Below are 16,481 nucleotides of genomic sequence, written 5' to 3'. Positions count from 1 at the left end.
AACTCTAACTATTCTCTGTCTCATATCGCATACTTAGAGGCAATCTCTGCTTGACTTACAAAGTCATGTCTGACCCACCTCTGTTAGAAATGCTACATCTAAAGAAATCCCAATCCCTCCACTCCACATGCTCCAGAGACCTCAACCTCATTAGCACAATCAACAGAACATGCTGGAGGGACAGGTTCATAACCCAGAGACTGGCCATGCTATGGAATAGACTTTCCATACATGTCAAACAGATCACCTCAATGGCCTTCTTCAAGAGAAATCTTGATGAGTGGATGAGAAATAGAAAATTCACCCCAGGGATCATTCCAGTGGCTCTTCTCGACAGAGGCACTGGGAACTAAGGTTGGGTGGCAAGATGCCAGGGTAATCCTATGGGCTAGGCATGTAAAGGCTCCAGGGCCATTAGCCTAGTACACACCTATGAACCTATGAATAATTACCAATAACCATTCCTTAAATTCCTCTCTTTTTAATAGGTATGTGAGAAAATGCCAGTGTCTCATTTTTACTTCATTATACTGCATTTTTATCTTAGTTTTTATTGGTGCATAATCTGAAATAGTTGTTGAATGTGCATCAAAGCTTTCAATTAAATGCACGTTCCTATCAAATATTATTTCTTTCTAGTACAGTCCAGCTATTGTATCTTGAGGAATAATATGTAAATTCTGATCAAGTTCCTACTACTAAATTCACATTCTCCATTTCAAATATTTTCCTAAATTTGTTCAAAAATCTGTTGTCTTTTGTTATATTTTTCCCTTCTAGGTCCTCCCTCATATATTGCAAAGCAAGTTCCAGTCCTCACCTAAAAGTAATATTACCTGCTGAAAGTTGTGTATTTCTCCCAAATGTTCTTAACCTCCATTACAGCAGTTTTTGGTGGACTATAAATACATGCCAGTATAATCCTCCTCCTCCCTTGCCAGTAGCCCCTTACTACCACAAATCTACCTTTATTGTCTGTTTCCCTTCTTCTCTCACTATTGAGCCTCTCTAGCCATTAGTATAATTACTCCCCCTTTTCTTTTTTTCCCTGATATTCTGCTTAATATCCATCCTGATATCCTTTCTTTGTCAAATTCACATGCATATTTCTTACCAAATGAGTCTCCTGCAGCATTGCTATTTGTGCTCTACATTACTTAATATAATTCAATATACTTTCATTTTCATATTTGTGCTCTACATTACTTAATATAATTCAATATACTTTCATTTTTGTCTAGATATGTAAGGCCATTTACATTCCAAGATAATGCCAATAGTGCAGCCATTATGATAAAAAGCTGTTGTTCTTGACTATTACAAACAACAGTTTTTTATGTGTATTTCCAACTTGTGTTAACATGTACACAATAATGTTTGTCAGGCTGATCTTTTACAAAGTTATTTCTTCTCACATCTATTTGAACCTATGTCACATTTTTCAAGACTTTTTGTTTTAATGAAAACCCTCTAACAAAAAACTGAACACATTTTCAGAACACCCTGATCCCCTATTAACTTAGAACAAATACACAAAACTAAGTACATCTTCAGAAATGAAGTTTAACCCTCCAGATAGGAACAATTGCCCCAAACCTAGAAGACACACATCTTTTGTTGATTTGGTCCTCCTTAACCAGTGAATCTATTAATTTTAGCAGTGTTTTATCATAGTTAATCCCTAGACAGATAATAGTTTGAAAAGTAATAGACTATTTAGAAGTTCATTCATCTTTTGGTGAGTTTGTGTTCCTTAACCTAGAATCATATGATAAAGTAATTACATTCAGTACTGTGTTATTCTGGTTAACACTGTATGAATGCCAGTTGGAAATGTGGTAAATGTGATGCCAGGTGATGCAATTGTCTACTTATTGTCTCAGTCTTATTACTCGAGGTAAAACCATTCATATTCAGTATCAGACAGACCATTCTTATTTGCTATCTTTAGAATACTTCACTTTTTTATAGAATCATCCAGCCATAGAGCCTTCTATTCAAACTTTTATTCTTGCTAGACAAAATGTAGAATGTTCTTAAGATCTGTAAGAAGATTTGGAAACTGGCACTCTAAAGACATCTACATATCAAAACTTCTTGTCATAAAATGTCATTTCATTCCAGATTTGATATTTCATACATGACTTACTTCATTGTTTTAAGGCCAGGAGTTTTATATTTTAAAGACAATTTGAACAATTCCATACATGTATGACTGAAAGTGATTAGGCCAAAACAACTGTTTTCTAAAGTTGGTAAGCCTTTACCAATGTTGCTGCAAAATCCATTTTGGAAATTATGGTTTACAATTTTTGTGGAACACCTCTAGGAGAAGAGAAAATGTCTTCTGTAATTATAAATCACTTGTACTGATCTCAGTAGAAGACATTTAGATGGAAAGGGTTATATAATATATTGCATCATATATTCATACAGTTTAAGCTGCAAGTTGAAGATGTAATAGCCCAGAAGATGTTACCTTGATTGTTATAATGTTGCATTTCACTTAAACACACAAAAAAAGACTGGAGCAACTTCTTCAGTGAGACATATGCCAAATAGGTTCATATATATATATATATATATATATATATATATATATATATATATATATATATACCACTGGGGCCTTTTTAATCCTTGCCATGCATCCCAAATCTCTAACTACTTCTGATACCCTAGGTAAGTAGATTTTGTTCCTCATTTTCTTTCTAATAGGACAGCTCTGTTCATACATTAAATTTAAACGTGTTTTAAAAGGGACTAAATGACATACATTTAGGTTACAAGAACTGGAACAGGTGTCCCAAATACTTTACCAGATTTAAGATGTTAACTTCATTGACATATGGTTCCATGTTCAACATGTCTTTGAGGAAGCTAGTCATCTTGTAAACAAAACCAGTAGAGTCAACCACCATCTGCTCCAATTCATTATGAGCTCTGAGTATTTTGTAGTTATCTTTGATTATATTTTAACAGCTTTACCATCCAAATTATGAGTGTGAACTGAAAGATTTACTATTATGCTATTCAGAAACTGTGCCAATGTAATGTCTCTGAAGCAGAGCATATACAGTGGATCTGTTATCAAGAACCTCATTGTATAGGTTCATGAAGTGACCTTTGTGGTAACCACTTTCTTTGAAATTGTGTGTCAGAACTGTGGCTTATGTAGTGAATTTACTTTCAGAAGTAGTTTGCCTAGTAAATCTAATAAAATGGCCCTTAAGCATATAGTGCAAATTACTGCTAATGAGAGCTCACTTTCAAAAGACACCGGTAGCATCTTGTCAGAATATATGTTCTTCTAAACTTTTAAGTAAAAAAAAAAAAGGAAAAGAAAAAAAATAAATGAATATTCATCACTTGTATGAGACTGTTTTAAAAAATAGTTGCCCTGTTCAAATTGCTGATAAAAATGTCTAGTTCCAAGGCAACTCCAGCCTATATGAAAATATATAATTAATATGTTGATGTACATTTTCACACTTACCCAAAAGCACTAGCTTAGTAAAACTGGAAGCCACATCAGGTCTTCTGTTGGAAAGTTGTCTCAAGGAATATGAAAAGATAAACAAATGCCCATCACTACCAATGTGTCAAAATCCCTTCCATTTACTTTCTGTGTTTTGCAAATAAACCCACTTGAATCAAAAATAAGGAAATAACGTATATATTTCTTTATTGAATATCTTTTACCAGGAAAGTCTGACTGTGCATAGTTGCTTTTCAGCAAAGGTTAGGGACAAAAAGCTCCTCAAAAATTTGCATTAATTAAACAAATGGTAAAATTTTAATAAAATGCACAGTATAATACAAAGCAAAAAAATATATATATATATTGCTACATAAACCTAACATGTGACAAGTCATTACTAAGACTGGATAAAAGAAAACAGCAAGGAAGGAGAAGTATGAAAGCTGAAAAAGTAGGCATTATTCACTCTGTTGAAACTGCAGCTCTCTGACAGAGTGGGGAAATATGTTAGTTTTCAACGGGGAGTGTTGAAGAAGTTGAAAAAGTAGGTAAATGTGGGGTTGAGATTTTAATACTGAAACTTTTGAATATACCAAAGATTTTGGCATTAGAGTGTTTGCAAGTTAGGGCTTGAGTAATAGCTAAGTAAGAAGTTAAATTTAGTGCTGTGGTTTGTGTGTGTGTGTGTGTGTGTGTGTGTGTGTGTGTGTGTGTGTGTGTGTGTGTGTGTGTGTGTGTGTGTGTGTGTGTGTGTGTGTGTGTGTGTGTGTGTGTGTGTGTGTGTGTGTGTGTGTGTGTGTGTGTGTGTGTGTGTGTGTGTGTGTGTCTGCTACCATATGTTTTGAGAGTCTGAGTGTCTTTTGTAGTTATAGTGTTATTAAAGGAGTTTATCTAAGGTAAGGTGTATAGCCGGTGTTAGGGACAGGATTAGGGTTAGCACATGTTAATAAAAGCCCCCATGTAGTGCGGTGGAGGAGTGTCACACAACATAATTTCTTTTTAACATTGATATCAAGGCCACACAAATTTCAGATTAAAAAAAGTAAAACCCAAATATCAGCATTTCATGTCATGTTTTATTGGTTCAACAATAAGTACTAGACTAGCTGCCCTTGAAGGGGCATTTTAAGCCTAGCCAGTTTCGATTTTTGTGCTGGAAATAACCTCTCGTTTGGTTATAGATTGGCTTTACCCATTGCATGGTTGATAATTATTTATCTAATGAGCATAACTGGGATCATACCATAGATAATTTGAGGAGACCCATGCATGGGACAAAGCATTTGAAAGCTGCTTGTGTCCATCAGTAGTACAGGGGACAGTCCTGGGGAAAATGTTCTGCTTCCCATCCATAGATCTAAGTTGCACTTAAATGTAGATAGGGAGTCTGTTCCACACCATCAGTATCCTCTGTATGATATACTTGTCCATCCAAACTATTCTGTTGATGTTGCAGAAGAGATTTAGATCCTTAGACCAAGTATTTCTGATGTTGTTTGACTTGCTTATGTGCAATCAGTCCATCAATAATTGGTCAGAGGATGCCTTGTATGCCAAACATAGGTCACCTCTTAGCATTCCTTAGCATGCAAAGTATAGTGATGGGGCTTTGAGTCAGTCCATGCAGGGCATGCTGCTTAGGCCTTGTATCTTTTTAGTAAGGTATCTCTGTGGGTGTCCCAGTTCTTGCATGTGTCTGGACAGATACATGCCAAAATAGGCATTATATTCAATTGACTGGCCTAATGAGGGCAGATTAAAGGGGGACAGTGACATTCACAGAGCTAGACACAATACCTTTGTTTATCATCTGTGCAGCATAGAAGGATTTTCTTACAATAGTGGGCACATATTGGTGAAAAGTTAGGTCACTGTCTACATACGTTTCCAAATTCTGAGCAATTGGGTCAACTCTTAGGAGCATATTGTCAGTGTGACAGTTCCTCAGGGTAGATGACTTCCCATAAGATACAGTAATGCATTTTTTGGCATTTAGTTTCAGTTCATGATTTTGGCACTAGTTATTTATATGGGCAAACATTCCTGCAGGATGGTTAAGTCATTTGGGGATTCAATGACTATTTCTAGCTTACAGTCATCTGCAAACTTAATCAGCCAGAGCCCTTTGGTATTAGCTTTTACTTCAGAAAAGTAAATGACAAACAGAAGAGGACCCAGCATGAATCAGTGTGGTCTTTCAATCATATCGTCCCAGGCTGATAAATATTGGACCCCTTTGAATGACACCAAAAACTATGCCAATTATTGAAGTTATTTTTTGCCTATATTGCAGCATTACCCTTGGTGAAGTTAGAATGCTGCTCAATGCCAGGCTCTTACCTGCCTGTATATATATATATATATATATATATATATATATATATATATATATATATAAATATATGTGTGTGTGTGTGTGTGTGCGCGTGTGTATTTATGTGTGGGTGAGTGTGCTTTATGTTGTCAACATGTTCTTCCTTTATCTTTTTCTTTGTTCTCAGCATGCAGATTTTTGAAAAACATTGGTTGTACTAGTACAATTAAAAATGAAAATAATTACTACAAAAATGCAAACAGTTCTGTGGACATTGTAATCATCTGTCATTTACCATTAAAATATGACATGCTGCCCATACCACACAGGCTTTTCTACTAGAAGAGACATAGTATTGTACATATATTTTAATAGTGACCTTGAAAATGGAATAAACAGTAACTGAAAAGATTAATTATTTTCTGACAGCTTTCCATTCATGATACTGAAGATACCAATGATAAACGCTTCTTGCTGGTAATGAAAGGAGCCCCTGAAAGGATTCTTGATCGCTGCAGCACCATTATGATTGGTGGAAAGGAGAGACCACTTGATGACGAAATGAAAGAAAGCTTTCAGACTGCCTATATGCAGCTAGGAAGTCTGGGAGAGAGAGTTCTAGGTGAGATAAAGCTTTCCTTTATTAAGTTTGTTTTAGGTGCTAACAGCATGAAAATAAGGGGTCTGTGTTACTTGTAATGTCATTCATGATGACATGCAATAACATTAGCACATTATCACTAAACGTATGAATATAAATAACCTATACATACACTTCAAGTACATCACATATCTACAACATTGAATGTCTGCAGTAGAACAGACTGTATGTTTAACCAATAGTGCCTTTATGTGGATGAGTATTTTACATTACTCCATGGGTGACAAGTACACTGCCTATGTTATAGGGCAGATCATGACATCTTTGGGCAAATCTTACCAGTACCTAAGGAAGAGAAATGCTTACTGCAATTACATAACAGAGAATTTAAAAAGATCTCTTTTTTATTAAATATTGCCATTTTGCATTTTTGCCATGATTGCTCAGTTTCCATTAAAATGCTGGAATGTCTACTGTACAATATACTGGAGATTTACATTTTGTTGGCAGCAATTTTATCTCACTGTACTGCACATACATATGTGTAAATAAATGTTTTACAATGCTCACAGTATTATGGACATCTTCGTGTGAACTGGCATCCTAAGCAAAGGGCTACAAGTCACCCTTCCCCTGCTTTCCACTGCTCTCCCCACACATACATTCCCCAATGCATCTACCTCACTGGTTCCCCAATCACAGTCTCTCCAACATCATCAAGACTATTGTTTTCTATCTTGTCTCACATTTGTCCTACTCTTCAGCCTCTTTTCAACACACTAACTGAGCCACACAGCACTGTAATATACATGAGGGAAAAAGATCAATTAATTAAGCTAGAGGTCTGGCAGCAGATAGGTCTCCAGAAGGCACTGGATTTTCCAGATGTTATGAGATGCATTTCAGAGGGGTTTTTTTGCAAACGTTTGCAAATTTTTGGCCCAATGATGGCCTAAATAACTCTTTAACTTTGCTTTTTCCTCCATCTGGTGAACACAATATAACTGACCAAGACAGCAGCGTAATAACTAAGGAATAAATAATCAAATTAAGCTGTGGTTCTTGGGACCACTAACCACACAGTTGATATTTATACATTAAAGTATTCCAAGTTGCTTCACACAAATCATTTTAATCCTGCAAAGCCAGAATAATAAACAACCTGTAGTTTATTTTCCTCTATGAAGAGCCGCAGCAATTATCATTATTTTTTCTATGTAAATATCAGATGCCTGACTCTTATGAAGAAATAAAATATATGTAAATAAAACACAAAAACACTCTCTCAACTTCTTAGTGAAAGAATCAGGGGCAAAGCCTAAAATATTTGTGAAAACAAAACCCCAAATCAGGGACAGATTTAAATATTGCTCTTGCATACTTGGAGAGTTAATAGAATAACAGGTTTGCATAACATTTATTTTCTGAAGGATATGAAGTCTGAAACTTAAATGTCTGTCATTATTTTGTAACTGCAGCCCTCTACAAATGACCAGAAAATCACAAATTTTATGATGAATAATCCAAATATATCTGACAAACTTAAGAACATTCATAGCGCTCAGCTTATTTACTGAACAATCAGAGATAAAAACAAAAATAATGGGGAGGGGTGTATGAAGGCCCAAAATTAAAGGCAGGGTCACTGTGATAGTAAATCATCACAATGGTGATCATCCACCTTCTGTGTTGTGTTAGCCTGACCATTTTCCCAAAGAAATTTCTGTTCCCTTTAAAGGATAATGACCTTTTACCAGCAATGGTACTCATACTGAAGGCACGTTACTCCTATATAAATGGCATGCACTTTGCTCACTTCTTCTCACTTCCCGAGAATCATTAGTCATTTTCCAAGACATTAAATTTAGTTCTGCTAAGGATGTTGGCTCCAAGAAAGACCTAGTTAAGGCTTGAAGCATCACAGCAATATCTCATAGAGTAAATTGATCTCTGACTGGAGGTATGAAAAGGAAAGTTCCCTTCAAAAAGGGTTTGGAAATTTTCAAAGAGGCAATAGCGGTTTGGTTTTGACCAGAATGAAAGTTGGATATGGCTCTTAATTGTACTTTCATGTTTGAGAAGACAGCACCTTTTGGAAACAAGCCTACCAAGAAGTCTAAGACAGATGGTAATGGTGATGAAAAAGGATCTAAACCTTTATAGGAAGCCCATATAGCAAATCTCTTCTATTTGCTAATATAAGCTGTCCTAGTTCTAGGTTTCTGTGATGAAGACAAAAGATGTATAACTGAAGTAGAAAGCCTGGCATCTCTAGCCATCATTGTAACTAGATGAACCATGCGGACAATTTCAGGGTCTTTATGTCTTGGCTAGGCTGACAAGACAGGTGTATTAGAAGGTCTGGACATGGATCCAACACCCAAGGAGAGTGTTTCACATGAGGTCACAGTAAAGGGAACTGTACCTGCTGGTGCCAAAAGGGAGCAGTGAGAATCACTTTTGCCTTGCACGCCAAGGCTTTCTGAAGAAATTTGGTTATAAGTGGAAAGAGTGGAAATACATACATGAGATGCAGGGGCCAGTTGTGTACTACAGCATCCCTCAGTGACTACCCCTCTGAGAGAAGCAGAGCAAAGACGCTGCTACATTTGGTGTTCAGATGTGATGCAAAATGATCACAGCAAAGGTGACCCCAGCAACTGAAAATCATCATTGCCACTGACTGATTGAGAGACCATTCATGAGGCAGATGAATGGACATGTTCAGTTTGTCTGTCAAGCATTGGAAGTTCCCAGAATGTGCATTACCATCAGAAAGCATTGGAGAGACGTTACCCACTGCCACACTCTCATGACTTTCTGGCATAATGGTTATGAATGGGTTACACCTTGCTTGTTGATATACTAGGCCACTGCCATACTGTCCATCTGAATGGATATCACACCATTGGAGTGAGAATCCTGGAATGTCTGCAACACTAGAAGGACTGCCCTCATCTCCAAGATATTGATATGAAGCCTGACCTTTGTCATTGACCATGTGCCATGAATCATCTTCCTTCATAATGCCCTCATACCCCAGAAAGGAAGCATCTGTGGTCACAGTGGCTGTTAGGGTGGGTGAGTGAAAATTCAACCTCCTGTGACTATTGGGTGATCAACAACCAACTAACATTGTTCCAGCAAACTGATGTGAGGAATACTGGGAATGGGAACCGAAGGGGATAATGCAACATTGACCATTGAACAGATAGTGTCCACTGCAGAACTTTCATTTAAAATCTTGCATGAGGTACTAACATGACAGATGCAGCCACCGACCCTAGCAAATGTAGGATCAGTCGTGCTAGATCATTTGTTCAAAGAAACTTTATTGTTCTTAAAAAAAAAAAAAATCAAGTAATGAATATTCAAACATAATAGTAGTATAATGATAAAGATAAAGATAAAAAAATGAAATTGCAAATGAGGAATAAACTTAAACTATATACAACATATACAAAGACCTGAGAACAGCAAATAACAGTGTTATACTGCCAAAAAAAAGAAAGAAAAACAAAAAAAAATCTTTATTTCAGAATCATTTCATTTTCCTCTTCCTTTAGTTCTTTAATCATCAGAGGCAGCATTCTGTTGATAAAATTCAATAAAATATATCACTTTTGTCCAAGGATTATTAGTGAATAGAATGGGATGAATCCTTTGTTCTTTTACTTTAGTATTTCTAAATGCTGTTTGTTTAGGAAGGATAGAAAATCTTCAAAAGATGACAGTGTGGTTGTTCTCAATTTTTAGCAATACATTTCCTTAGACTTGCAAGTGTCCATAAGAGAAAATTAAAAATGTTCAGATCACATCCATTATTTACATTAAATAAAATTAAAAACATGGGTAATGAAAAAGTAACAGAAAATAAGACTTTTAAAAAATCATCTATGTGGCACCAAAATAATTTCAAGGAGGAACAGTCAAAGAAAGTATGTAGCCAATCAGCTTTTCATTCTGGCAAACATCTCAAACACAATATTTTGTTATTTCCATTTAATTCAGCTATTTTATTTGGAGTTAAAAGGGTCTATGTAAAAATTTCCATAGGTTCATAGGTTCATAGGTTCATACTAGGCTATCTGCCCAAGGGCATTTATAAGCCTAGCCCATAGTTATTTGGCTTTCGCCACCCCTTTAGTTTGAATAAAACTATGCCTATTATTTTGCTGTGCCTCTGTCAAGCAGTGACACTGAAGTAATCCCTGGGGTATATCTGCGATCTCCCATCCATTGGTCAAGATTCCTCTTGAACAAGGCCAGCGAGGTGCTCTGCCTCACATGTACCGGGATTTTGTTCCACAGCACAGGGAGTCTCTGGGTGATGAATCTGTCCCTCCAGCACGTTCTATTAATAACCGTGTCAAGGTTTAAGTCTCCGCCCTTGTGGTTCTGAGGGATCTAGATTTTTGAGGTGAAGCATATTCATCAAATCTGGGTTTGACATGGCCTTATATGTCAGGCACAGGTCACCTCTGAGCAAGCGGTATGAGACTGAATAGAGCTGGAGTTCTTTCAGTCGGGCAGCATAAGACATATTTTGCGACCCTTTATCCTTTTGGTGCGGAACTCTTGGGGCCTTTCCAGCTGCTGCAGGTGTCTGCTCAGATACATTCCGAATGGGGCATTGTACTCAATCATAGGTCTAATGAGTGATGAGTACAGGTGGACGATGACCTCCCTTGATCTAGATGTGAATCCCTTCATGATCAGGTGGGCAATGTAGAAGGTTTTCCTAACTACTTTAGCAACATGAGAGTCAAACGAAAGGCTACTGTCAACCTGGGTCCCCAGATCCCTGATGACTTCTTCTGTGCTCAGTGGATTGCCACCTATATGGTAGCTAGGGGTAACCTTGTTTTTCCCGAAGGGTATGACTATGCATTTCTTGGCATTTAACTTTAGGCCATGGCTCTGGCACCAGTTATCCGTTTCTGTGAGGCCCTTCTGAAGGATATCTGTGTCAGATGTGTTTTCGACTATGGCGCCCAGTTTGCAGTCATCTGCAAACTTTGTCAGCCACAACCCTCCTGCGTTTGCTTGTACTTCAGAAAAGTAGATGCCGAACAAGAGTGGACCCAGGACTGAGCCCTGTGGGACACCACTTGTGACAGGCTTTGAGTCTGACATGGCTCCAGCAACTCTGACCCTGTGGGTTCTGTCACTTAGCCAGTTTGCAACCCATCTTGTGATGTATGGGTTTACATTCAAGCTGATGAGTTTTTCGATGATACCTGAGTGGGGTATTGTGTCGAAGGCCTTTGCCAGGTCAAGGTAGGCTGTATGGACTGCCTTTCCTCATCAATGGCCTTGGTGACTGTCTCGAAAAAGTCAACCAAGTTTAAAAGGCATGATCTGCCTTTGACAAAGCCAAACTGGGTTGGATCCAAAGTCTGCAAGTTCCCTATGTCTTTATTTATGAGTTCCATTATGATCCTCTCCATGGCTTTGCAGATAAGGCTTGTCAAGCTAATGGGATGGTAATTTCCAGGGTCGGTGAAGGCACCGCCCTTGTGAAGTGGGACCACAGTCGCCATGCGCCACTCCTTGATCCTGAGGTGAGGCTAAGATTAAACAGCTGTCCTAACTGGTTTAATTCCTCATCGAGTTCGTGGAGCACACAGCCGGGGACACCATCCGGTCCCATGGATGCTGTGTTTTGCTTTGGAGAGAGCAGTTTTCACCTGGGCGTTGGAGATGTTTGATGGGCTACAATCCTTTCGTAGAGATATCTCTCCTTTTGGGGAGGGGAGAAGTTTGCACTGAACCTGTCAGCCAGTATGTTGGCAATGTGTGTAGGTTCAGTAATCTTCACATCATTTTGAACTAATTCTGAGCATATCTGGGAGTTTCCTCCTAGGTTTCTAACATAGCTAAAGAAGGCCTTATGCTTGTCTTTTGAGTCCTTGGTGATTTTTCTCTCAAAATTTGCCTTGGATGATTTTATGAGAGCTCTTAGTTTTTACTTATAATGATCAAAGGTGTCTTACCTTTCAAGGATTTTGCTCTATCTTGTAGTAGCTTCCTCCTTTTGTTGTAGAGCTTGTTTATGGCTGGGGTCCACCAGACTGGACGCTTGCCTTTGGTACAAAGAGTCTTAGTTTTGTTTGGGATTGCCTGATCCATGCAGTCCTGTAGGTGCTGGTAGAAGGCATTTGTAAGTGATTCAGCGGTTTGAGTAATGTTTACCACTGGCTCAGGGGCCTTAAAGGAGACCACACTTGTTTTTAGAAGTGTGAAGTCGGCTTTTGAGAAGTTTTTCACTGTGGTCTTTTTTATTTCAGGTGGGGGCAGGATGAGGACCTCCAACGAGATTAGTTTATGATCTGATCTCACCAGTGAGGGGTATACTTCCAGTGTTGAACATTGTAATCCCATGTTTGTGATGATGAGATCAAGTATGTTTTCTCCTCTTGTGGGGATGGTGACTAGTTGTTCCTTGGCATTTGAGTTTATGAACTCCAGGAACCTTTGGGCTAGAGTGTTTGGGCTTGAGTAGTGTTCCCAGTCTATATTAGGGTAGTTGAAGTCACCTAGTATGATGGTGTTTGGAGATACATTTATCCCCTCCAATGTTTTCAGGAAGGCCATGTGAGGTTCCTGAGTTTGAGAGGGTGGCCTGTAACATGCTACAAATTGCAGAGCAGTCTTGCCTATGGTTAATTGCACCTGGATGGTCTCCGATGCATTGTGAGGTGGGGTGTCCTTTATGAATATGGACACCCCCCCCTCCTTTCTTGGTGTTGTCCGGATTTTGGGGCCGGAACGCATGATATGAGGTGAAACCTGATAGTGCTGGGGTGCTCTCAGGAGCCTTGAACCAGGTTTCTGTCACAGGACAGACATCGATGTTCTCCATACTGAGAAGGGCCTCGGCATCTTGAGATTGAGACTTCTGGCATTGAGCAGCATTACCCTTAGTTTTTCCTTTTTGTGTTCTAGGGTGGTAGGTTTAGAATTTGAGCCTTGCCTAAAAAGGCACTATGGGGTGGCAAGAGCCTTTGCCAATATCCGAAGCCTAGGGTGACAGGTACAAGCCATCCCTTGAAGCAGCGTGGCTTGTCCAGCATGTCATCCCAGGCAGACAGACATTGATCCCCTTTGAATTACACCAGAATTTAAGCCAATTATTAAAGCTGATCATCTTATCACTGTATTGTGGCATCATTCTAGGTGAAGGTAGGATACTGCTCAAGGTCAGGGTCATACCTGCCTGGGCTACATAATCAGAGAGCTCCTCAATGTCTCCTTTCATGTAGTCCAAGGACTCAGGTCGTTGACACCAGCGTGGACAATGACTGAGTCGTACTTGTACCTGCTGTTGAGAGACCTGAGTGCTTGCGTTATGTGGCGGATTCTAGCGCCTGACAGGCAGCTTACTGTGACCTTCTCCTTACTCAGTCTGGTGAGCGGGACGTCAGTGTGTCTGACTATGGAGTCACCTATGACAAGTATGTTTGGTGTTGTATTTGGCCTTAAGGGCAGTGACTGCTTTGCACACTGATTTTGGTGTTTATGTGTTGTTTGTGTGGTGTATTGAGTTTGCAGTTGCTTGGGTGTCTGCTTTGGAGGCCTCTGCTGTTTAGGTAAATTTTTACTCAGAGCCTCCGAGTATGTCTTAGTGTGTTTATGTGTTTGATTCAGTGGTGTGGTTGAGTTATGTGAGACTGGCATTGTGGTGTGTGTAGTTGCCTTCTCCTCCTGCCTGGTCTTGCCAGTCCTGAGTTGAGAGAGCTCAGCCTCCAGTCTGGCTAAATAGCTGCATCTCTCACAAGTGTTAGTGTTACGTGGGAGGAGGAGAGGGTTGTCCGTGTACATGAGGCAATTGTAACATTGTCTCAGAATTCCCAGATTCACCAACTGGGCAGGAGAGGACGTCAGCATCTGACCCTTCGACATGCTAGAAAGAATTATGAGTTGGTATGAGACAGAAAAGTAGTGGGCTTAGCAGGGAAGTGGGCACTGGGGGTTTTGCTAGTGAGAGATTTGTATAATATAGGAGTGCTTGACCTGCAAAGAGAATGCTTATAAGACAAGGGATATGCTTATAAGACAAGTGCTGAGCTTTTTGAGAAGAAAAAGCTATTTGGAACAAGTGCTGCACTTTTTAGTGTAGGTGTAAACTGTTTAGGTTCCTAACAGAGCAGTTCTAAGGGAAAAATTGAAGAACAGACTTTCTGGAGCCAGAAAGAGTTTAACCTTGTTTAACCGGCGCTGCCCGATGCTGCTCTAGTGGCAACTCGCTAAAGCACATTAAAGTGTGCTTGATAGCAGGGGCTGGAAAGAAGCAGGAATAGACCCAAAAGGGACAATAAAACTACAGTTTCAAGTCAGTAACCACCTCTACAGGGGGCAGGGAAGCTGCTCAATGTTATTCACTGCCACTGATCAACAGAGAGACCCTCCTTCAGCCCAAGCAAAAATGGCCTCACAGAAACTTTCAAACAGTTCAGGAACAGCAAGCCTGTAACTGAACTTTTTTAACTCTCAGAAAAGTGGGAAAAAGCAAGATTTTTTTTTTGTTTGTTTTTTACAGAGATAGCAGAGGTTCACAAGTAATATCAAGTTATAACAGTGCAGTAAATGACCCCACACAAGAGTGCTAGGTCAAGGACAGAAAATATGCAAGTTTTAAGAAAAAAAACGATTTAAAATTAAGTGCAAACAGGAAATTCAGCAAACAGCTTTTGGTTGTGCTCTAAATACAGCTACTAATACAGAAATCAAGTTTAACAAGCCAGAAAATGCTCAAGCTAGGCAGCTATGCAGAAAAACTTAGCAAATAAACAGAGAAAAAAATACTTAAAATCTCAAAAGTGGCTCCCTTCTTCTCTCAGCGTTTTTCCTCTTGGAGGGTGCTTCACCAACAGCCAACAAGCCTGAAAAGACACCCAAACCACGAGGCAACTAGGTTTTAAGAGAGGAAGATGAAGGAGTTATGGAAATGAACCCTAGTGGCCAATAAAACTACAGTTTCAAGCCAGTAACCACCTCTGCGGGGGACAGGGAAGCTGCTCAATGTTAGTCACTGCCACTGATCAACAGAGAGACCCTCCCTCAGCCCAAGCAAAAATGGCCTCACAGAAACTTTCAAACAGTTCAGGAACAGCAAGCCTGTAACTGAACTTTTTTAACTCTCAGAAAAGTGGGAAAAAGCAAGATTTTTTTGTTGTTGTTTTTACAGAGATAGCAGAGGTTCACAAGTAATATCAAGTTATAACAGTGCAGTAAATGACCCCACACAAGAGTGCTAGGTCAAGGACAGAAAATATGCAAGTTTTAAGAAAAAAACGATTTAAAATTAAGTGCAAACAGGAAATTCGGCAAACAGCTTTTGGTTGTGCTCTAAATACAGCTACTAATACAGAAATCAAGTTTAACAAGCCAGAAAATGCTCAAGCTAGGCAGCTATGCAGAAAAACTTAGCAAATAAACAGAGAAAAAATACTTAAAATCTCAAAAGTGGCTCCCTTCTTCTCTCAGCGTTTTTTCCTCTTGGAGGGTGCTTCACCAACAGCCAACAAGCCTGAAAATGTAAATATATGCCAGTGGTGAGTCCAAGAAGTATGCTTGATAGAGAATATTATTTGAGATTTATTCTCTGAGGTAAGATGGGAGGCATGACCCAAGAGGATATGATTCTAGAATTTAGAATTTAAATGTATTTTGTAATCAATAAACATTTTGCAAAGTTTAGAAATTAAATCATCAATTTTGAGCTGTTTTATATAATTTCATAAATAATTTGTATTAATTTGGGATTTTCTTTAAAGTGTGAGTGAGTTCCTGAGTGCGTGTTTCCAAACTTTGCAATAGTAGCCAATCCTGGGAGTTTAAGTCAAATTCTATAATACATTGTTAAGCATCTTTAGCTTTCAGATCATAGGTTCATAGATTAGTACTAGACTAACTGCCCTTGTGGGCCATTTTAAGCCTAGCCAATTACCCCCTGTGAGAATCAAAACCTACACCTTGTGTCTGAAAGGTAAACACCTTAACCATTATGCCAGCCTCCCACCATAATTAAAACAATGTTGCCAACAGACAAAATTCTTGGTTTCCCAAACAGCAAATATGTG

The 16,481-nt window shown here is 38.8% G+C and overlaps 1 protein-coding gene across 1 annotated transcript in view; it reads left to right on the top strand.

The window, feature by feature from the left end:
• ATP12A (ATPase H+/K+ transporting non-gastric alpha2 subunit) overlaps positions 1-16,481 on the top strand; it is a 534,499-nt gene that overhangs the window by 224,947 nt on the left and 293,071 nt on the right. The window contains exon 12 of the mRNA XM_044081130.1: positions 6,225-6,417. Within this exon, the coding sequence (XP_043937065.1) occupies positions 6,225-6,417 (193 nt within the window). The remainder of the gene's footprint in view (positions 1-6,224; positions 6,418-16,481) is intronic.

The sequence above is a fragment of the Protopterus annectens genome, chromosome 8.part0 (genome assembly GCF_019279795.1).
Source record: "Protopterus annectens isolate FY-2018-M chromosome 8.part0, PAN1.0, whole genome shotgun sequence".
In the NCBI taxonomy this organism is placed as follows: Eukaryota; Metazoa; Chordata; order Ceratodontiformes; family Protopteridae; genus Protopterus; species Protopterus annectens.
Note: the sequence above shows the minus strand (reverse complement) of the source record. Positions and strands in the feature narration are given on the sequence as shown.